Here is a 24,338-nt window from a genome sequence, read left to right on the forward strand (position 1 = left end):
TGATTGCCTGTGTGCCAAGTCACTACGGGTTAACATCTCACCTAGCATTTGGGATCGGGGGAGGGAAAAGAAGTAAGCCACCAAAGAAGTGCAAGTGGGGAGCTGGTGCAAGGTGCTTGTGAGTCTACAAAGTTGGAGCTTGTTTGGTTTCAAGTACCTCTGCTCTTCCTGTCTTGCATTACTAGAGGACATCGGCAGTCACCTTTTGAAAGAAATAGAAAGCGTCCCATGCTTCCACAGAGAAAACTTCTGCCTGAATGGATCTACCATGATCTAAAAAGCTCAGATAAATAAACTTCTGGAAAAATGTAGCTACACGAAGGGAGGCATCTCCAGTTGTCCTGCAAAGAAAGCATTGGGTCAGGAAGAGGCCAAAGAGGAGAGTTATCTAAATGGTTCACCCTGGGAGTAAGCCAGGGGAGCTGTGCTGCTGACATTCTCAGTCCTCCATGGCAAACTGCATAGATTGTCAAAAGGACGTGGAGAGAGAAATCCTCTCTGTTTCATTATCTTTTCAAGATGGATTTTTAGTTAAAAATCCTTTCTTTACAAAAAAATTGGATAAATGTAGTCAGATACTCAAGTAAGCTCTTTATTCCATTGCTTGTGATTCGGAATAAGCTTTGGAGACATTTCTTTGGATAGGAGAGGAAAGGACAATCTTCAAGAAAAATCCCTCTTTGTCATATTTTTAACAATGATGCTGATTTTATCAAACATTGGTCTTTCATTTTAAATTTCTCTTACTTTAAACAAAGTGGTATGCACATTAAATCAATAAACATTTCTTTTCCTGGCATATTATGAGATGAAATCAAAAGGGCAAATGTCTTCATCTTTGGGACATAGATGCCCATACCTGATACCTACCACATGAACCCAGTTTCTTTCTCCCCTCTCTGAATTTTAAAGTGTTCCATATACTTGTTACTTCATCTGAACAGTTCAGGCCAAGTTATTTGCATTGATGACAACAAGAAAAATTAGATGTCTGTCTAACTGTCTCTACACTTGTCCATAATTGAGAGATTCCTCCCAACCTCACGTTGGCTCTTTCTGCAGAGGCACAGAGGAAAGAGACTTCGTAGTCCAGCAGGCTTGGGTTGACGTCCTCACTCTGTTCTTCTTACCTCTGAGATACTAACAGAGATACTAAAGCTTTCCGAGCCTCAGTTCATCTGCAAAATGGGGATAATAATATCCATCACATTAAAATATTCTAACAATTAAAGTAAGTTGATGTAAGTCTCATAGAACAGGGGCTCTCACTTAAGTGTGCAATAGGTGGTCTCTATAATAATTAAATTAGAAAAGTCATGTGAAGTAGAGCAGAGCACATACAGGCTTTGGGGTCAGAGAGAGGGTAGCACCCATCTCTGCTTCCTTCTAAGTGCATCTCCTGTGCCAATCGCCACTGGCACGTATCACAACTTGGTAATTTTTTAGGGGAAGGGAATGGTTCTAGCATTATTGCTTATTAGCTGTGTGATCTCGAATAAGGCATTACAACCCTCGGTATGTGTTTCCTCAACTGTAAAACAAGGACAATACATTTCTTGTGGAGCTGCTAGGAAGCTTAACTGGAATGGCCAGTGTAAAGTGCCCAGCATGGAGGTTGGCACATACTATGCTTTCAATGGATGCTTAGTCCCAAATCTCCACTGTCCTCCACTTTTGAGGATCCCAGATAAAGGAAGAACTAGAATAAGCATTTTCTGGGGAAGCACATAGTTTTAAAGCTGGCTTTTAAAATAGGCAGTAGACAGGGTCCAGGGGCCCAGGATGTATGTGGGACAAGTTCATAGCACTGTCGGGGTGGTCACTTATCAGAAATGTCAGCGTCTAAGATAAGCAGGATGTCTGATTCTGACTCTTTTTGATTCCTGGGCATCTGTGAGATGGTATAGATTGGGTATCAGCCAGGCCATGGGGGCTTGAAGAGGATCCTGAAAAGAGAGACCGAAATGATTTTTCACTCCAGACCTCACATTCCCATTTCTAAAGGGGCTAAGAGAAAGGTTCCATCTCTTTCGTCAGTTTTAGTTGATTGATGGCTTTGGGAGTTATGTCTTGAAAAGGATCCTGAGGTCAAATGTTGGCTTGGAGAGAAAGAATATTAGGATTAATTCACAATGTCTGCCACAAACACAAGGGGGGGGGGTGTTGTGGCTAATTTGCCACAGACATTTACAGAACAGCGTTCAGAGGAAGATTTTCTATAGCCTTTGCCAAAGACCAGGCATGTTGCTTTAACCTTGGCAATTGCCAAAAAAGACAAAAAATCTACTTTTTCCCCCTTTAAGTTTTTTCACTCTCACAAGAGCCATCCTATCCTGGGAGGTCATGGTGGCACTTGATGATATTCTTGAAGTAAATAGGAAAATAGACATTTACTCAGTGACATGGATCAGGCGTAAGTCTTACAGAAATGCCTGATGCTGCAGGTCAAATGTACAGGACCTGATGTCCTGCCTGCACCCATTCGCAAATATTTATCAAGCACCTCCTATTAGCCAGGCAGTGATCTACAAACTGTTTTGGTAAGTGGACAAAACAGACAAAAGCTCTGCCCCCCTGGAACTTGTATTCTAGTAAGGGTTCCTGTTGACTCTTATTTAGTTATTACAAAAGTTTATTTATGAAAAAATTCCAACCATTGGAAGGCTGAGCTCCAAAACCCTTACAAAATGTACAAAATGTACAGAAAAGCCTTCTTCCTATCATCCATATACTCTGGCCGGATTGTGACTGCACAGCCAGTCGGTTTGTTCTGGAGCCCATCCTTCATTCCTACTTACTAATGCATAGTTAGAAAAGGCATTTCCAGCTTCCAGCCATGCAATGTGTCAATGTGACCCACATAAATAAACCATAGAGAATCTGAATCTCCAAATCCTGGATCCCTTCTAAGTTGGCCACAACTGCATAGATGCAGCCTTCCCCCCTTGGTGCCAGCACCCCACCCTGATGTTCCTATGGCTTAATCTATGATCAGCTTCTAGAACAAGTTTTCTTCACTTTAGGAGTAACTGGCTATGTCCAGGTGCTTGGTCAAAGCTTCCCACCCGCATTTACCCTACTGATTTGATAATAGGTAAAATCTGTGTTATCAGTTTCTAAGCAGAGGCCCCAGGTGGACAAAATTTGAGCTTTACAGTGTAGACCACGTAGATTATTTTATGCTTTGAGTAGGAAGGGGAGCAACAGGGGTCTCTAGCTCCTGAAACTCTGACACTGATTCAACCTTGTTTTCGGGTCAGATTTCACATCCCTGGTTGCTTCTTCCAGTCTTTCTCTGGTATTCCAACACTCCAAATGCAGTCTCTCAGAAGTGAGGTGCCCAAAACACAGTCACATGCTGCATAATGACATTTCCATCAACGGTGGACTGCATATACAACAGTGGTCCCGTAAAATCTGTTAAAAGGGTAGATCTCATGTTAAGTGTGCTTACCACAGGTTTTTTTTTTTTTTTTTTTTTTAGAAAAGGACAGATTTCCATAATTATCTTCATTCTCTTCTAAACCCAGGAGAAATGACATCTGAATACCTCTGGCCTGGAGGTCACTGAGGAATCAAAGAGGCTTAAATAATAATACTGCTAAAAAGCTGCATTTATTGGATGCCTATTAGGTTCAAGGCAATTATATGTATTACAGTCATGCCCCACATAAGGATATTTTGGTCAACAGCAGACCACATGGTCCCATAAGGTTATGACATCATATTTTTACTGTACCTTTTCTATGTTTAGATATGTTTAGATACACAAGTACTAACCATTGTGCTATGGTTGCCTATAGTGTTTAGTACAGTAACATGCTGTACAGGTCTATAGCCTAGGGGCAATAGGCTGTATCATACAGCCTAGGTGTGCGGTAGGCTATGCCATCCAGGTTTGTGTAAGTACAGTCTAAGATGCTTATACAATGATGAAATCGCCTAACAACACATTTCTCAGAATGTATCTGTCATTAAGTGATACACAACTGTATGAACATCTTTTATTACTGGACTTTGGACAGGGGCTGGAGGTGAAGGTAATTCTATTAGTTAGGACTCTTAATTGCAAGTGACAGAAACCATTCAAATTGACTAAAGGAAAAAAGGAATTTTATGGTTTGTACCCACTGAAGAGGACTTGTTTAGGCATGGCTGGGTCGGAAATTAGTTTTTCTCTTCTCTGTGATGGTGTCATTCCTGGGCAAGCCCTCTCCACTTGGGGGCCTTAAATTGCATTATAAAAAGAGAGCTGGTCTTTTATTCTAGTCCCAGCAAAAGTCCCAAGGCTGGTGTTCATTAGCTGTGATTGGTCAGGCTTGGGTCACATGTCCACCCCTGAATCAATCACTGCAATCAGGGGATAAAACACACTGATTAATCTCTCGCAGATATGGAATTAGAGTTTATTTCACCCAAACTTCATGGACTGAGAGTAGAAGAGGGGTGGTTCCACAGATGGAAACTAGGATGCTTTTACCAGAAGAAGGGGAAATAATACTGTGCAGGTGGAATCAGCCAACATCCACTAGAGGAACTCTGTCTGCACTGTCACCAATAAAGAGGGAGAGAGGACAACATGCTACTTGGTATGAAAGTGTTAGTGACTGTGCATTTACTTCTTGCAAGAGGACTGGGAGAAAAACCACCCAAGTGTCAGATCCCAAAAGCAGGGAAGGAGGAGGCACAGTGGTAGCTTCTAGCCCACATGTCCCTAAGCATCCACCCATGTGCCACTGTATGCCTGGAGCATTTCCCTGCAAACACAAGCCCCAGATACTGGCTGGTGCCATATGACAATGCAGATAACTTATCCCCCAATCTGAAATCTGCTGCCTGTCAGGATTTTAAGGCACCAGTTCATCTTCATCAGTGGTAGACATCTATAAGTTCGAGTCACAGCACTTTCTAGTGGAGACAAATACCCCGAACAAGGACATCATTAGGAGCCATTATAAAGCAACATTTTGCACTAACTGCTCCATATAATGTTCACTGCTTCTCTGCTGATATTACCAAATGAAGTCTGTTTCTTAATGATTCACTTTTATTATCATTATCACCGTCACAAGGAACATCTAATTCATTTATACTTCACTTGCTGAGAAGAATCTATATGATGCTCCTCAGGCTGGTCCTGACCACCAGAATGCTCCACGTAACCCAGCATGGGGGGACTGCAGAGGTCCAAGCATGAGGACTTCCTCAGAACCCCCATCCAAGCGCACATCACACAATAATGAATGCTCTGTTCCTTTCTGTGCCCCTACCCCACTGTGAGTTCCTTAACAACAGGAAGTGTCTCTTTGATTCCCAATATGCCCTGTACCCAGCATATTATAACCACTCAATAAATGCCTATAGAATAAATGCTGTGCTTAGTGATTGTAAAACAAAGAAAAAGAACACATAGTCCCTAACTCTGAGAAGCTTAGTCTATTAATTACAAAAATAAATACTAATGATGACATCAGTTAATCAGTTAATTGAGTTTATGAGCTAGACAGTGAGCTACATGCTTTGCATGCATTCTCTCCTGTAATGATCTTGACAATCTCCATGGTAAGTGCTATCACTGTCCCCATTTTACAGATGAGGAAACTGAAGTTCATGAAGCAAGCTAAAGTCAGATCATTTGAAAATGGTGGAGTCAGAGTTTGAACCCGTATATGCCTAATTACAATGCATGTTAATGACCACTAAACACCTCTATGAAGACAAGATGAATAAAAGCTTCCAGGGGGAAGCTGGAATAAATTACTAGCCAAGGGATTGGCAGGAGGTTCCCAGTGCAAGTCCTGTTGACATCAAATCAAATCTTTTATAAAAGTGTTAAGCTGGTCTGATTTTTTAACTAGTGGGGGCCTTTGAGGAACTTTGCAGAGGAACACAACAGAGACCTAAAGAGGTACTGACGACACTATCTGAAGTCAGCTCCTGGAAACCAGCGAGCAGCAGCTCTTCTCCCCAGTCTCCTCTCTCTGCTGGGAATAGGGGCCATGGTGGGGGAAGGGTCTGCACTGCCTTCACTCAAAAAGAGCAACGTGGATGAGCTCTGCCTCTCACAAGTGTACTTCCTGTTTTCTCAGAATGGAGTAGAGACATGGAGATCAGGGACTGCATCTGTAAAAACTGTACATGCTTTGTACCTTACCCCAAGCAGTTATTGCTGCTGCTCTCTGCTGGCTTCCCCACAGAAGTCTGAGCAGGAGCCATAGAAAAGGGCAGAATAGGGGAGGGACCAGCCCACCGGACAGTCAGGCTGGGAGGAAGGTCACAGCATGGTGGGGGGAGCTTCCCAGACCAGAGAAAAGCAAAGCGTCGATGCTATGAGGCCAAGTGGTTAGCAGAGATCCTGAAGTCTGGTCGAGCAGAGGAAGCCCCCTTGCCAAGCTAAGGGTAGGATTTCTGGAAAGGGCTTAAGGAAGGAGCCAACAACCCCCGCCAGAGCTAGGACTGTGTGTCATGAGTAGACCTGCAGCAGCCATGAGTAGAGCTGGGAAATGTCTGTTAGTGTTCGACAGCCAGATTGTATCCTCACGACCTCCTGTGTTCACTCAGCGTTGATCGTATATGGACACGTATGGATGGGCTGTGTGTGTGCGTGCAGCCAGGTGATGGCAAACCTCAAAGAGCAATTTTCCCAATGGGAATCTTGTGTGGGATACAGGCAAGTAAATTGACAATGACCGTACCATGAGAAACCCCCAAAGGAGCAAGCGGAGGGTGCTCTGGGATCATGAAGAAGATACACAAGCCTCAGTGCTGGCAGGAAGGAGATAGGTCAGCTCTGGTGGGCTTCAGAAAGCTGGTGAGCACTAAAGAATGGATAGGACTCACCCAGGTGATGCATGGCAGTGGGAGGAAGGTGTCAGAGGCCTTTTGGAAGCTGTGTTAGTCTGTTTCTGTTGCTTATAACAAAATATCTGGAACTGGGTAATTTGTAAGAAAATGAAATTTATTGCTTACAGTTTCAGAGGCTGGGAAATCTCAAGTCCAGGGAACACATCCAGTGAGAATCTTCTTGGTGGTGGCTTTGCAGCAATGCAGGGGTCTCACATGGCAGAAAGTGGTGGAGCAGAGAGAGACTCTCAAGTGCTCTCCTTTTAAAGCCCTCACAACCACACCCTTGACCACCATTATTAATCCATTCACTACTGCAGGGTCCTACACCTCTTCAAGGCCCCACCTTTCAATTACCATAATAGGATTTCCCACCCTCAACAGTTACAGTGGGAATTAAGCTTCTAATATATAAACTTTGGGGAACACAATTCAATTAATCCATGGCAGAAGCAAAAGAAGAAGCCTGGCTCAGAACAGGAAGGAAGAGAGAGCATAGCATTTCTAGGAACTGCAAGCAGCTCGGTCCAGTTTGTGCTCAGAGAGAGAGGTAGGAAGTACGAGAGATGGTGCTGGGCCAGCCACCCTCAGAGCTTGGGCCGCATCCTCAGGTCGGTGGGGCCTCCGTCACTGGGTTTTCCTTCCAAAGGAGGAAATGATCGGGACCTTTTACACGGCTGTCTTGGGTATTTAGTATCACAACTGCCAATAATGAAAAAGATTCCTGCTCCTTAAAAACACCTCATTCCAACACCCAATTCCTCTTGCAGGCAGAACCACAGGAAACACTTTGGCCATCTTTTCCAGGCCATAAAAACAGGGTCTTGGTGTCCTCCTGTGATTAAAACCCTCACAGGCTGAGAAGATGCAGTTTGGATTTCAGGAGCATGTAAAAAATCATGCAATTTTTTTCAGCCTAATTCTAGCTTAGTGGGATCAACCTTTTTGGCAACTGAGAATTACCTGGGAAGTTTTCAAAGAAATGCCGATGCCTGGGGCACCCTTGGAGATTCAGATTCAATTGTCTGGAGCAGAGCTGGGCGTTGGTATTTTTTAAAGCTCCCCAGGTGATCCCGTAGGCAGCTCAGGCTGCAAACACTGCAGAGTGCACTGCCTAGCAACGGGGCCCTCTCGGAAAGGGACTGGACCCCCCTTGCCAGGTACTCCAGCTGAGTGGATTCTGGGTCAACTTTTCAAACCTTCCTGGCAGATCATCAGAAGCAGCCTGTGGCCACTGCTGAGACCTCTAGGTGCTCTCTCCACCCTCTCCAGGTAGATGCTAAAGGACCTTATTCTAAAGCCAACAGAAGAGAGCTAGAGAGGGAAGACTGCCTCACCTATCCGTGCCTCTACAGGCATCATCTCACTCCCCGAGCCATACTGTCTGTGCAGTACTAAGAAGCTTGGCCACGGATATTTTTCTTGCATTTACCCAGAAACTCCAAGCAGGCTCATTAGCACTTTACTGACACTCACCCAGCCCCACATATCACCTTCCTCCTCACCCCCACCTCCAGATCTCTTTTTATTCCCACATTTGACGATTTATTGGGTTTTGTCCTCTATGCCCTGAAAAGCACATTTTTGGAATAGAAATGCTGCTGGAAGAAAGGGGGTGGCTGTGGGCTCCGTGGTCCTGGCCCATCTCCCTTCATTGCCCTCCTGGTGAAATCCCATCCATCAGGAGCACTGAGCGTCAAGCCCTCTAAATCCTTCCCAAGGCTCTGCCCTGCTGTTCCTTCCATACCAAGACAGCAGATCGTTAGCTCTATGCTCCTGGGTTGTCTCCTGCAGCAATTAACAGCTGTCCCAGTGTTAATTCCCAATCAATAGCCCCGATGCTGCTGCTCTTACGGCTGTCAGCTGATGGCCTCCACAGCACATTTTGAAAGTAACTTGCAGGGCAGTGGGACTCTCTGCGCCTTGGCCACTCCCCAGGAAAGTCCTCACCAGGTTTCTGAAGGACACCACGCCCCTTTCACTGAGTGTCGGGGCCAAGAGACAGAGTGAGAAGCAAGAAGGCACCATCCACCTCTTCCTGTCAGATGACAAACTGGGGAGACAGGCGGAGCTAAGTGCCCTCTGGGGTAGCAGCCCCTTGGGATATTCATGAAGCTTCCATTTTCCTATTTTGGCTTTTTTGGAATTTTGGTTTGTTTGTTTTGAGATGGCTGTATTTTTCCTGCATCTAAAACCCGTGTTCACATCCCTCTTTTATTTTTTTCAATCGCATAGCCTGGTTTCTCATTTCTCGCCTGTGCTGCTTCCTCCAGCTCCCTGTGGACAGAATGAGACCCGAGAGGATGGGAAGATCATCCAGCTGCCCCCCTGCAAGACAGGGGCTTGGATTGTGCCGGCCATCATGGCCTGCTACCTCTTAGTGGCAAACATCCTGCTGGTCAACCTCCTCATTGCTGTCTTTAAGTGAGTGGACCTTTCTTCGGTGCACTTGGGACGGGCAGGGGGAGCGAGGGTGGAGGGGTGGGTACTTCAGAAAGCAGTGGGTTTGCTCACTTGATTCTTTCTGGTCTCTATTTCAGCAATACATTTTTTGAGGTAAAATCAATATCCAACCAAGTATGGAAGTTTCAGAGGTACCAGCTCATCATGACCTTCCATGAAAGGCCGGTCCTGCCCCCACCTCTGATCATCTTCAGCCACATGACTATGATATTCCAGCACCTGTGTTGCCGATGGAGGAAACATGAGAGCGACCCAGATGAGAGGGACTATGGCCTGAGTAAGCCTCAAGCGACAGTGCCGGTGACCACAAATCAGAAATCCCTTCCACTTCCTATAGGCTGTAATACAGATCGTGTGCCCACCTAGTTCCTCCTTCCTCCCAGCTGGCAGATAGTGCTGCAGACTGGGAGGGAATGGGAGGGTCCGCCTGCATGAGACACCATGCTGGAAAGAAGACCCAGAGGCTGAAATTGAGCATTCTTAGCCTCACGTCTTTCATAGCAAAATAAAACCAGTCTCCAGCAGGGCCGTTTAGCACTTCATAGGTTCTGAGTTTCTTACTTCCCAGATGTCCCACCACAAAATATATCAACCATATTAATATGTATCCAGCGCTACATTATGTGCAATTGAATATCATGACATAAGTTGAGCTGAGTTGTAGGTGACCAAGTTTGATTTTCCATCATCATTTCTGAACCTATGATATTTTTTAGCTCTTAATCATTTTCCTAAGCCTTAGGGGTTGTACCTTTGTGACCTTGTGAGGGAACAGTGCTGCTTTCCATTATTCAAAGGACAAAACAGAACCCTCCGCAATCCACCTTCTAGCCAGTGTTTCTAAAAGGAAGTTCTACTGGCATCGGGGCAGAACGATTCCTTGTTATGTATGATCGTCTCATACATTGCATGAGATTTAGCATATCTGGCCTCCACACATTAAATACCAGTAGCTCCCGCAGATTCCTAAATGCCCCTTGGGTACCATCCTCAGTTAAAAACCACTGAGAATCCAGCCCTGTACAAGCAAGCTACTAAGCTTTCTCCAAGTGTTTCAAATAGACTACCTACACTAAATCTGCCGAGCAAGACCTCTGGAGTTGTAGACCAGGAACCTACCTCCCTCTGTGTGATCACCAGTATATCTGTGTGAAACCAAAACCATTTAATCAACCGCTAAACTGTTGACAACCTCTTTGACATAGCAATGCCCAACTTCTTTCTAGACATTAAAAATGGAGTACTGGACAGAGCTGGGAATTCCAAAATTCACTGTTTCCAGCTGAAACACAAATTTAGGCAAATAGAAAGCTTAGTGGGCAAAAAGAATGACCTATGAGATAAACCCTGAGCTTCTTTACTTAAGAACTTTGGCCAGCATAGACGGGCATAGGCTGCCAAATCAGGGGCAGAGGAATGCTGCAAGGAATTATGCCCAGCAGTGGATAATGCATGAGGGTTAACTCAGGGCCCTGAAGTCATTTACAACAAAGCCTGACTTGTTTGTGGCAGAAGGAGAACCTCACTTATCCAGATAGCTTAGGAAAGGGGTGTCTGGAAATGAAACACAGGAAGAGGGGCAATCCAGAGACCCCTCTCTGCTCCAGTGCCCACACCCCTGCAGAAGACCAGAGAACCTGAGCAGCCAGGCATTATTGCGCTGGGTGGAAGCCAGGTCCATCAAGCTCCAGTTCATGGCTTTCTTGTTGTGATCACCACTAGGAGCAATGAAAGAACTGGCAGGTCATTGGACACATGGAAGGGAGGAGCCGAGTGTCAGTTTCTCAGAGAAGGAAGATTTCAGAGCTGTGCCTGGGTGAGAAGGGCAAGGAGCTGAGACAAGGGCCCTGCACTGTATGAATGAATCACGGGAAAGCGAACTCTTTGCCATCAGTCTATAGCCTTAATTAAAAGAACGCAGGGCACTGCACATTCTTGCAAAACTTCACATAAAAGCACTCTGAAGGGTAAAATTTAATTTTTATTGTAAAATTTAACATGTTGATGAATTTTTTAAAAAATAGTATTAAGAAAAGAACATTACATATAGCCAAAGAAGTCAAATGAGGCACTATTTAAGGTGCCAGCAGAATATTAAATATATTCCTTTTTGTCTCAAATACAGCAATAGCAGGTAACAGCCCATATATTGGAGGCCTCTAGAAACTGTCTGTCTTCATTCCCTTCTCTCCAAGCTCTTGCTGTATGTAATTTCGTAACCAAAACCCAAGTGGCCCCTTCTAGAAAAGCTTTCCCCTACCTCAGGAATCCTGCCATATTTGAGAACAGCGGTCTGATTTCCAGTATTTTCTTTACTCTCACCTGTTTTTACATTCATATTTTCCATGCCCCAAGCAAACTCAGACTTATGCCTCAGAGGAATCAAGAGCAACCTCAGAAAACTAAATCCCTGAGTGTCTAAAATTCAGGACTCCAAACATTTTGGACAATCCCTATAGCATATCAAGTGCACAAGATTAGAAGAAATGTCCCATGTGCAATTTTTTCAAAGCGACTCTATCGCCCTCACCCTGATTTACAAACCATTTAAAGATTCAAATTTCCAGGGCTCTTTCTACTGCTATATCAGTTATACATTAGTTTGCCTTGTTAATAGAAAACCAAGCTAACAATAATACCAATAAATAAGGCTTTATATTTTTCACATGACAAAAAGTAAAGATATAGATAGCCCAGAGTTCAACAATGGTTCATTAAAGTCAAAGATCCAAAGTTCTTCTATTTTTAGGTTCAGCTCTTCTTACTGTGTGGTCGTACCTCGTGGTCACACAATAGCTGCTGCACCTCCAATCATCACACTCACGTTCAAGGCAGGAAAAAGAGGGGAAGGTGAAGAAATGTGGAAGGAAGCAACTGCATCTTTGCATTTTATCAGGAAAGCAACATCTCTTCCCACCCCTCCCTGCAATAGACTTCTTTTGTTTCTTGGACCAAACTGGGTCTCATGGTTGCTGCTAGCTTCAAGGAAGATTAGAAACATATGTCTTTGGCTTTCCAGCCTCAGTAGTGGGAAGGGGAAGAGGGGGGATGAGATTGCAAAAGGACTTTTAGTAAGACCCGTCAGCAATGTCTGTCTGCCACATCCCAGCCCAGAGACTTCTGAACTTTTAAGAAACCCGCATGCTCTGAGTAACTTCCCTTTCCTTGATTTAGCGACGTTCTTGGCCTTACAAGTTGTGTAATTCCAACCAGTTCCTGAGATAAACCAGATATACTCAGGTAAACTTCAGAGACCCGTAGTGAGTCTAATGTTTAAAAAGAAGACAGTGACGTAAGTTGCCTAATTGGATTTGGATTTTGTCTGAGACTCAGTAGAGAACCTTGGCCCCTTTTCCCAAACTTGATTTATATTAGGAATGTCACAAGGCCTACAGATTAGATCCATCACTTTTACTTCTCTGCCTCATGGCTCCTTCTTTTTTTTTCACAGAACTCTTCATAACTGATGATGAGCTCAAGAAAGTACATGATTTTGAAGAGCAGTGCATAGAGGAATATTTCAGAGAAAAGGATGATCGGTTCAACTCGTCCAACGATGAGAGGATACGGGTGACTTCAGAAAGGTGTGTTCCATACGTACATGCCTCCTGCAGATGTTTTGTGCCATGGCATGCTTTACCAACTGAATTTGTTCAGACAGCTACATAACACAGATCCCCTGTGTTTATTTTTACTGCCCGAGAAATCATGGAGCTTATGAGAAACCAGAACATGGCCTAAAGTGTCTACAGATCGAAATCCCAGACTTGCAGACCCTAGATTTCTCCAGCAGGTAGTAGCCACTGCCCTCCTGGACAATAGAAACTGTTGAGTCCAGGACAGGGCTGGGGTTGCTGGCTCAGACCAGAAACTGGAAAGCTCCAAGCCAGACACAAACCAGGAGAGCCCCAGCCTGACTCTAGGTTCTCCAACAGGTTTATTTTCATGTAGACCACTGAGTGCCTTCTCCAGAGGAGTAGGATAGACCTAGTGCCTGGCTCATATGGGTGCTCAGTACCTTCTGAATAAATGACAGCAAGAGACTTGTAAATCAGTTAGAATAATGAGTACAGTTTTTTCCCCCAGAATAGTTTTGTTTTTTTCTTTTTTATGAAACAAGATAAAAGCAAAGGAATAAAAGCAGATTTTTCTACCCAGTGGTTACATAATTTTAGATCTCATTGACCAAATAGTTTAGTCAGTAGGGCTAAAAGAAAAATCTCCAAATAAAGAGAAAAGAATCCTTTAAATCTAATAACTCTAGCTTTATGCAAATGCAGTTATGTTTTCTTATTTTTCTTATTTTGCTGTAGACTAATAAAAGCTTCATTACAGTCTGGCATGTTCAAAACCCAGCATTTGAGAACCACGGTTCTAAAGAACACTCAGAGGTTACAAAGCATTGGTGTTACTTTAAACTGTAAGCCTTTGCAATATAAAGATGACAGAAGTAAATTATAAACAGCATAAAAAGGTATAATATATTGATGACTTTAGTCAATATAACTCAAGCTGCTAAGATTCAAGGCAGTCACCTCTAATTTTCATGAAGTGACATTTTGTTGGCTTATCCACTTCAGACATTCTCTAATGACTCTGTAGAAATTACATAAATGGCATTTTATGAAATAAATGGGTCCCTGGCCCTTTATTTCTTTAAAGAAGGAAGTCTAGATAAGTAAGTACATACACATATGCCATTGAGTGATTGTACTCCTGGGTACCCAGCCAATATTAATAAAGTTTAAAGCCGTGCACAGATTTTATACACATCTGTCTCTGCAAAATAGAGCATTTTATGATACGATGTAAAGTAATTTTCTGACAAACATAGGAAAGAGCCACAAATCTCAAGATCTCTCTTATTCTGAAGACTTGAAAAAGCTATTTATTAATGGATGTATAGCCATGTGGTTCCCAGAGAATCGTGCCATGTGGACACTTTACCTATTGCTCAGACATATTTCCAAAGCCTATGTCTATGGGCCTTTGAAATGCTTTTTGCACTCAGAAAAGCCATAGACCTGGGAGGAAAGAAAGGTAGGAAGGAAGAAGTGTTAAGATGCAAGGAACAGGCTGGCCCGTTGGCTCAGTTGGTTAGAGCATGGTGTTTTAACACCAAGGTCAAGGGTTTAGATCCCCCTACTGGCCAGCCACCAGAAAAATAAGATAAAAGATGTGAGGAAGCTTTTGCCTCTCTGGGGAACTAGAATAAAGAGGTGCAGACACCAGCACACATGAGCATATTGTGACCACTTCGCCAGTTCCTTCTGGAGAGAAACAGAAAGGAACTGTAGCACCTCCACCTGAGCCTCTCACCCCATGCCTGCAAACTCTTCAAGACCACTGTTTTTCCAAGGCTCTGTTTCTCTTGGGGTGGTGCAGAGCCCCATCCTCAAAGAGGATGACCAAAGAGAGTAATTCTCAGGAATCTAGGATGGAGCATAGAAGTGCCCTCCCTGTGTCCGAGTTTTTAGACTGACCTGGAGTCATGGGGACTTGGAGAACCAAGATGACCTCACGACCAAGCCCAGGTGCCAGAGAAGTTAACCTAACCTAAGCCCAGGCCTCAAACTGCTTCTGTTACTTCTCTCTGTATTCATTTTGGGATTTCATTGTTGTTGTTTGGGGGGGTTTGCATTTGTAAGTTACCCAAAAATAATGTCTTTTAGCACTAGACTCGAACTCCATGCAACAGAAACACTATTGGGTGCATGAGGAAACAGAGATCAACCAAAGGAAAAGTGGATCCTTGTAACCCATCTCACACATCTTCTAGGACATGTCATTTCTGGTGGAGTGGCCAGTGAAGTCACCTGTCCTATTTACATTCGATTGAGAGAGATAGAGAAGGATTGAGGTATATACACATATGTATATATGTGTGTATATTACAAACATTTGAATAGGTGTATATGGTTAAATTTACCTAAGTTAACTGTGAACATTATATATAGTATATAGAAAATTATATAACTCTACCTTCATGTTAGACAACCCCAATACCAAGATTTGAAATCAGAAACATGAAGATCTTGGAGCTTTACTCTACTAAAAGACTCAGGAAAAGGGTTTCCAAGTCTTAGTGAGCCCTAAACTTCTTCCCCTGCCACTACCTTTAAAATACAATTTATTTATACAGGTTATATTTGCATAAATTTTTTAGAAATACAAAAATATTCCATAATTATCAATTTAAATGAATCATTATTAAATCACACTTTTGCACCTTCATGGTATGTAAAGAGATAAAGGCAATATTCAAGGGATCACTAACACCTCATAGGAACTTAATTCTGAAAAACCCATGTCTTTCCCGTCTTTTTATATAGCAATGATCCTGATGCATCTAAAGCAATACAATTCTGGAATATAATGAGCTAGTTGAGTAACAAATGCCCCCACTTTATTGGGTCAGTATATAACTAATGAAAATAAAATAATCAAGCTTTTATCTATTAAACAACATTGCTGAATAGCATTTTTTGTGGGGATCTTTTGACTCCTGGCTAAAGATAACCAATTCTTAAGGCCTGTGTGATCAGATTCTTTGTTCACTGTCCTTTTACAAGTTTAGTTCTGTTTCATTATGTGCACACTGGGTTTTTGCTGTGTACCAGGCAATATACCACACACTGAGGACCCACAGAGTAGGGTCCCGTCCTCGGGAAACATGCAGTTTCATTGAGTTCCCATGTACACCCCAGGGAGGGATGGCCAGAAGCATCTAACCCATTGGTTCTCAAACTTTAGCGGGCCTTGAACTCATCTAGAGGGCTTGTTACAACACAGGTTGCTGGGTACCCACTTTCCCACCCCCAGAGTTTCTTATTCACTAGGTCAGGGGTGGAGCCTTAGAATTTGTATTTCTAACAAGTTCCCAGGTGATGTTAATGCTGATCCTGCTAGTCCGGGAAACATACTTTGAGAACCATTGATGGAACTCAGTGGACAAGCTAAAAGTCCAACACTGGGGGAGGATGGTGCAGAGTTATTCACCGTGGAGTATATAAAACCTCAGCACCTTAGATTTGGAAATGGTTCTGGAAGTCATGAACTGCTTGTACCCAAAGCAATTGTTTACTTCACACATCTGACCAATAGCTATTTAAAAAATATATCCAACTGGCATGAGCAGGGCCTGAGTTAGGAGGAGGAGATATAGGAACTCTGCTTTGAAAGAATGCACAGTCTAAATACATCCAGCCTCTATGTGAATACCTCCTGGAAAAGAGGAATAACTGCCTACAATACCAGTCTCACGAATGAACACAGAAAAGCACTGAATTCTTTTCTCTCTAAGAAAATATTTCACACACGTGAAGATCACTATCATCTCCCTACTATACTTTGTCTTTTCCAAACTAAAGGTCCCAAGATTCTTTACTTACGCCACTTTCCAAAAGATTACCCACTACCCTGCTCACTTTTTCAGGATGCATTTTTTTTTTTTTTTTTTTTGGTGACCGGTAAGGGGATCGTAACCCTTGGCTTGGTGTCGCCCGCACTGCACTCAGCCAGTGAGCGCACCGGCCATCCCTATATAGGATCCGAACCTGCAGCCTCGGCGCTCCCAGCACCGCACTCTCCCGAGTGAGCCACGGGGTCGGCCCTCAGGATGCATTTTAAATTGTCAACATCACCCTTTAAATGTGGTGCCTAAATTGAGTTCTATTCCCTGTGTTGTGGTTAGAACCTAGACTTACTCTCTTTATTCATTTACTTACTTTTTTGAGCACCTATTGTGTACTGGGCTACTGCTTATACAGTAGGACAAGTATTAAAATCTTTCCATATACCATGGAAAGAACACAGTATAATGAAAAGATTTTAATACTAATTTGGTAGTAACTAGCTGTGTGACCTTGGGCAACTTACCTCCACTAAACCTGTGTCCCCATCTGTAAAATGGAGTATTAATACCTAACTGTAGAGTAGTAAGAGTTATTGAGATAACATATGAGATATGCTTTCAATAAATAGCGATCATTATTATTATTATTTGATCTATACATTTTATGTGCTGTAAGGCTGAATTAAAATTCTTAGCAGCCAGGTCACATCTTTGGTTCACGTGAACTTGCAATGAGTTAAAACCAGGGCTTTTACACATCAGCTGATTCAAATATCCTCAAAAGTCTTCCTGGGAAATGTTTGTTTTAATCTAAAATCAGGATTTAACATTCATTGTTGTGAAATTTTTCTTTAATGTTTTTCTCCTTTGGCTCATTATTCTAGCACCTAGAGGATTTTTGGATCCTGATTTTATCATCTCATATATTAATTTTTTATCCTATTCATGTTATGCCATTGTTTGTTTGATAACCACACTTACTATGTCTTCAACGTAGTTCACCAAAGTGTTCATGAGCACAGATCAGGTGAACCAATTAGAGGCCCATTGCACAGCTCCAAAGAATACCTTCCGTGATGACATCAACTAATTGTTGTACCATCTCTCATTTGGTCACTCAGCCAGCCAGGTATCCACATTTCTCCAGATGACCTAGACATATCTGGGTCATATCACGTGGGCAAACCTCCCTGCCAAAATCACAAATATTGTGCACCTATGTCAATCTATTGGTCTAGATTACCAAAACAAGAGGCGAGATTAATACTGATCTCATGCAGTCTCCTGATAACTAACACTATCTTCTCAAAGTACTCAAAAAATACCATTTGTTTAATTACCTACTACTAAACCATTTTAAAATGCTGCCCAGAATTTGTCAGACTTGCATCATTTCTAGAATCCAAGAATTTTAAATATCAGGAAAGTTTTTTTCTATCTCCAGTTTCCTGGCATTCCTTTTTATTTCCCATTGGTCCTTACGGTTTTTGGTGATCACATTTGGAAGTGTTTTTTTCTGGTTCCTTTAACTCTGTAAGCAGAATTCAAAAACTGGTGGCTCACAGGCAGCATCTGTACACAGAGGGCTGTTTTGTGGGACTTGCAGTGACTGTTAGAATTCATTCTGAACGTCTTTGGTCAGGGCATGCTCTCTGCTGCCACAGATCGAGCCTTTGCCTCGACTGTCTGACACCTGCCAGCTTTACCTACACACTTGACCTGCCTGCCCACAGTAGTTTAATTCCCAGACTCCTCATTAAAGCTTTCAGATCATGCTCACCATCACCCCCCGTCAGATTCCATTTGTCAGAAGAAGTTGCAGTTTGAATTGTCTCCTTGATGGTAATGATTAAACAAACTAGCATTTAGCATTATTCCTAGTGTCATCTTTTAATTGAACATTATCTTTCCCAAGCCAGTGAGCTTTTTGCTCTTTTTCATTTCACTTAAATCCAAAAAGTGATAGGAACGTGACTATTAATAATATATTCAACTTATAACTTTTATAGCAATGACAGAGAGAAATAACTTGAGATAAATAAAATCCATAAATGGTCAAAAAACAGTGGAAGCAAAGCATTGAACTTCACCCTCTTTCTACCATATCTTTTTCTTAAGCTGATCTTTGGTCTTCCCATTGATTGAGTTGAATTTAAGCTTTTTCTCCTTTCCCAGCATTAATAAGAAGGATAATTAACCCAACAGGTTAGGGACTTAACCCCATAGTACTTAAATAATTCACAAATTAGGTATCAGTCTGTGGATAAGCAAGAGTTAGCATTAGCCATTCTGCATCATTGCCTTTGATGTGAAGCCTGCGTTAGTACATGTTTTCCCCCAATAACAGCAACCATGATTGAGCTCGTGCGATAGGGGTTTGCTTCTACTCTCCATCCCTCATGCACTCCAGGGCTAGCACTCAGTGAATATACAAAATTTAGAACAGGCATAGCCTGCAATCCTCTTTTCTTTTTTACCACATTTCAAGATTATCAGAAAAGAAGATGAATTTCTAGAAAATAACACAACAATCCTTAAGTTAAAAAATTGCATGTTAAAGCTAAAATTTTCTGCACCATCAGAATCTCCTTTTGAATGTCCTTTTCCTCATCTCACTGGCTGAAGTGGCCGGTTGTCTTCTTAGCTGGGGTTTTGCACCAACATAATGTGTGCTCTCTCATGGGCCGCCACCCATCTTTCCGGAGCCCTGTTGTGTCGCTGTTGTGATCACCTCCTGAGTTATTCTGAAAGGAGCCACTTGAGATCTAGAGAAGTGCAAGAGGGAAAGTGAAGGAAAGAGTCCCTCCCATAAAATGTCTTCTTTACCTCAATGCCTCTTTTTTCTTACTTAGTCACTTTATGTGTCTGTTTCTTTGGAGACTCCTGTTGATCCATAAATTCTTACCATTCTTGTCACCATTTTATGTCCTGGGCTATTGGAGTGCAGTCAGCTCCTAGTGACCACGGTCATGACCCAGAACTCTGAGTTTGTTCCTCAGGCCTATTTTTATATCAGTGGGGTGCACCCATTTACACAACTTTTCAAGACCTTTTTTTTTTTTTTTTTTTTAAGATTAAGGGAAGCACTATAGTCATAGAATAAGCATATGTAAATTTGTCTCTGGGACATTTTATTCTTTTATAACTCTTACGTTAAACCCCTGTCAGTTAGGTCCATGACCTACGTAATCATACAGTTAGATGGTTAGATGGTTAAACACACCCAGAATTCTGGAAGAAAATGGATAAATGGTTTATTATTGCTTTAGTCAAGTCTTACATTCTAACCCACCTCAGAGCCCATAGGAGAGGTAAGATTTTGCTAAGAATAGTTCCTGAGCCCTGTTCCAGTAGGCTTTTCTCCCCTACTCTAGTTCCCTGGGGCCATTTTGGAGGCTCCCACCGGGCACCTCCTGGCTTCCCCTGAAGAACTCCTCCCTGCACCCCTTCTGCCTCCCTCCTGTCCTTCTCAGCTCCCCCATCTCTGTGTCCAGTTTACTGCCTGAGACCAGGTCCTGACTCTTCTGTTGCCTGTGGTTGGTGCCCCAGCCATGCCTCTCACGGGCTAGTTTTCCCTGTGGTGCTGGGTCCTGGGGCTGAAAGGAGGTGGGATATGAGGAGCGAGGCCCCCACAGCACAGGCTGTGGCACAGATATTTCATGGTGATCACACGCAATCATGCCAAAAGAGCATCTTCATCTCTTTCAAACACCAACCATTTATACACTGGGCTCCAGAAAAAAAAGGAGAAGAAGAGTAAAACTATCCTGCCTTTTGTTACTCTTCCAGCATCAAAAAGCTGGCAGGCCTCAGCACCCGGAGCATGCTAAATGGAAAGTCTACAGAAATGCGTGTCCTGCTCCTGACTTTCATGCAGAAGTATTTTATCCACTTAACGAAGTTTCTTGGGCTCTGTTTATATGACAAAATGAAGTGAAAGAGGGAAGAGCTGTATTTCCTTCTGAATTAGTTGTTAGCTTTGTGAATAGCATCAGGTTTGCCAGATACAGGATAGCTCAATGTCAATGCATTCTTTTGGAAATAACTTGGGCATGGTGGCAGAATGTGCCTGGCCCCTGAGAGGCACTGGGTGGTTATGGGGCAGCAGGAGAGAGCAAAAAAAAAAGTATCAGAAGCAGGGCCCTTGGGAGCAGTCCAGGGCCTTAGACCCAGTGAAGGCAAGCTGAGGGATAAAGGGGGAGGTAAAGAGACACGGGAAGTAAGGGCTCTAAAAGAGGGAGAAAGTGCCCCAAGGCAAGGGGATCACACATCCCAACCCCTGGCCAGCAGGCGAGGAGATTTTACAAACAGCCTACAGGTCCCTCAGAGAGGGAATTCACATGCCTCTTATATTATAGCTCCTTTGGCACTGAGGTGTACATTCCTCCCTAATAGACGTGTTGCTGTCTTTAACACACCACCACCACCACCACCACCACCACCAGGCTGGGGAGACCCAGCTCTAATTCCCACTGTTCACTGTAAAGCATATTCTGCAGTCATGTTCTACCTGCAGCATGTTCCTTTTAAGGATCAGCAGCCAAATGATTGGAAAAAGTATCTTTATCCTCTCCAGAAAAGTTGTGAATGGGTCTCATTTAGATTCATCCAAAGGTTTGCGTTTAGGCATTTAAACATGAAAGTTTGAGCTCAAACCAAGACTTGGCTTTGATTCTCCTTTCCAAGTTCACCTAAGCAAATAAAAAATCAGGCACAAATTTATTTTAGATATGTGGCCTCTGTCTTTGTAAATAAATGACCAGGCAGACTGTATGACAATTAAAATCAAGTTCACTGTTATTGACTCAGTGAACACTTACTGACACCTGGCAGGTATTGGGTTAGCAACATGAAGATGGAAACAGGAGTGTGAGGCAGACCATGCCCTTAAGAAACTCCAAGGCAGAGGGTTGAGACATCTAGAAATAATTGTAATATAAGGCATCTGTGATCAGCTACCTGGAAAAGCAGAGACAGAGAAAGGACTAGGATAATTTACTTGTTGATAGACATTCTAATGTCTACCACAAATTACTTGGTTACATTTCTTAATTTTTGCTTTTCCTTTATAAATGAAAGAATTGGATTGGCTTAGATCAACCCTGGGTGCCTCAGTAACAGGGCCACATTAATTTCTTTAGAGATATTAAATTTTAAAAAGATTATCCTGAATAAACAATAACAAAAAAGAATATTGTATAGATGTAAAAACCAATCCTATTTTATAAAATACAAATTTTACATGTATGCTTCAATAAAAAACAGCTACATTCTAAAATTCTATCACAAAATTCTGGGTAAAATCATCAAAAGGCAACATTCTCATTTTATTGGTGACCCTGATATGCCAACACTCTAATACTCAGGTGATTAAACCCTGCCCCAAGCCACAGCTAGGCCAGGGAGTGGTAAAGGGGAAGACTTTGGTCCCACTCCACTTCCATAAGAAATGCTCCATTTTGGTGCTTATTTATCAGGATTGTATATGACATTTCATTGAGGGAAAAGGAGATGGGAGCTATAACCACTGGATTAGATAATCTCTAAAGCCTCTTCCAGCTCAAAAAAAAGTTGGATTCTATGATCCCAATGACACCATCAAAGCCATTCTCTCTTCCCCAGCCCCTCTCACTACCTGTCTGCAACCCCTCAGTTTCCCTCTGGGAGGAGAGCACTGATGGCTCCAAAGTCCAGACACAGCTGTGATCCCCCTGTCCTTGCTCTCAAAACCCCCAGCAGGGGAACCCAGCCTGAGTGACTGGTTCTCTCTTCCTTGCACAGGGTGGAGAACATGTCCATGCGGCTGGAGGAAGTCAACGAGAGAGAGCACTCCATGAAGGCTTCGCTGCAGACCGTGGACATCCGGCTGGCGCAGCTCGAGGACCTCATCGGGCGCATGGCCACAGCCCTGGAGCGCCTGACAGGTCTGGAGCGGGCTGAGTCCAACAAAATCCGCTCGAGGACCTCCTCGGACTGCACAGACGCAGCCTACATTGTCCGCCAGAGCAGCTTCAACAGCCAGGAGGGGAACACCTTCAAGCTCCAAGAGAGTATAGACCCTGCAGGTGAGGAGACCATGTCCCCAACTTCTCCAACCTTAATGCCCCGTATACGAAGCCATTCTTTCTATTCAGTCAATATGAAAGACAAAGGTGGTATAGAAAAGTTGGAAAGTATTTTTAAAGAAAGGTCCCTGAGCCTACACCGGGCTACTAGTTCCCACTCTGTAGCAAAAGAATCCAAAGCTCCTGCAGCTCCTGCAAACACCTTGGCCATTGTTCCTGATTCCAGAAGACCATCATCGTGTATAGACATCTATGTCTCTGCCATGGATGAGCTCCACTGTGATATAGACCCTCTGGACAATTCCATGAACATTCTTGGGCTGGGTGAGCCAAGCTTTTCCACTACAGTACCTTCCACAGCCCCTTCAAGTAGTGCCTACGCAACTCTCGCACCCACAGACAGACCCCCAAGCCGGAGCATTGATTTTGAGGATGTCACCACCGTGGACACTAGATCTTTTTCTTCAGACTATACCCACCTCCCAGAATGCCAAAACCCCTGGGACTCAGACCCTCCAACGTACCACACCATTGAGCGTTCCAAAAGTAGCCGCTATCTAGCCACTACGCCCTTTCTCCTAGAAGAGGCTCCCATCGTAAAATCTCATAGCTTTATGTTTTCTCCTTCGAGGAGCTATTATGCCAACTTCGGGGTGCCCGTGAAAACTGCAGAGTACACAAGCATTACAGACTGTATTGACACACGGTGTGTCAATGCCCCCCAAGCGATCACTGACAGAGCCTCCTTCCCTGGGGGTCCTGGAGACAAAACAGAGGACTTATCTTGCTGCCATCCTGAGCGAGAAGCAGAACTGAGTCACCCCAGCTCTGACAGTGAAGAGAATGAGGCCACAGGCGGGAGAGCCGCCATTGCAACATCCTCCCAGGAGGGTGATAATGCAGACAGAGCCCTGTCCAACAACATCACAGTCCCCAAGATAGAGCGTGCCAACAGCTACTCAGCAGAGGAGCCCAGTGCGTCGCATGCACACACCAGGAAGAGCTTCTCCATCAGTGACAAGCTCGACAGGCAGCGGAACACAGCAAGCCTGCGAAATCCCTTCCAGAGGAGTAAGTCCTCCAAGCCAGAGGGCCGAGCGGACAGCCTGTCCATGAGGAGACTGTCCAGAACATCGGCTTTCCACAGCTTTGAAAGCAAGCACAACTAAGCCTTCTTAATAGGCATTGCAGGAGCCTCAACGACCCAGTCCTAAAATTCCCCCAAACTCCACCTTTTCTCCCATCCTTGAATCATACCTGCTTTATTCTTAGCTGAGCAAAACAAGCAATGTTTTGGGAAGTGTTAACTCAAAGGTGACTTCTGGGCCACAGATCAAGAAAGCATTTGATCTGACCCAGTGCCAAACACAGGGATCTCAGGCATGTTCACACTTGCTGGGTAGGGAGGGGATGTGAGGGGGAGAAGGGTTAGAGATAAGTGTGTATCCCCTGTCACTGCAGAAAGCCATGAGATCTGGGGACCCAGGGGCTTCCAGCACTCTCCATGCCAGGAGACATCTTTTGATTACTGACCATTATCAAGAGTTTTAGGAGGCAGGGCAAAATTGCAAAATAAAATAAAATAGCCAGCATACAAAATGAGATATTCTAAA

At 43.5% G+C, this 24,338-nt stretch overlaps 1 protein-coding gene across 13 annotated transcripts in view; it reads left to right on the forward strand.

Moving 5' to 3' along the window:
• TRPM3 (transient receptor potential cation channel subfamily M member 3) overlaps positions 1-24,338 on the forward strand; it is an 877,808-nt gene that overhangs the window by 853,395 nt on the left and 75 nt on the right. For 12 of the 13 annotated variants that reach the window (XM_063080764.1, XM_063080766.1, XM_063080768.1 and 9 more), the window contains 4 exons: positions 9,117-9,267; positions 9,384-9,583; positions 12,758-12,890; positions 22,442-23,894. In XM_063080764.1, coding sequence (XP_062936834.1) covers positions 9,117-9,267; positions 9,384-9,583; positions 12,758-12,890; positions 22,442-23,894 — 1,937 coding nt within the window. Of the gene's footprint in view, positions 1-9,116; positions 9,268-9,383; positions 9,584-12,757; positions 12,891-22,441; positions 23,895-24,338 lie in introns of those variants that run through there. The other variant, XM_063080773.1, reaches the window with a different exon arrangement.

The sequence above is a fragment of the Cynocephalus volans genome, chromosome 16, assembly GCF_027409185.1.
Source record: "Cynocephalus volans isolate mCynVol1 chromosome 16, mCynVol1.pri, whole genome shotgun sequence".
Taxonomy (NCBI): domain Eukaryota; kingdom Metazoa; phylum Chordata; class Mammalia; order Dermoptera; family Cynocephalidae; genus Cynocephalus; species Cynocephalus volans.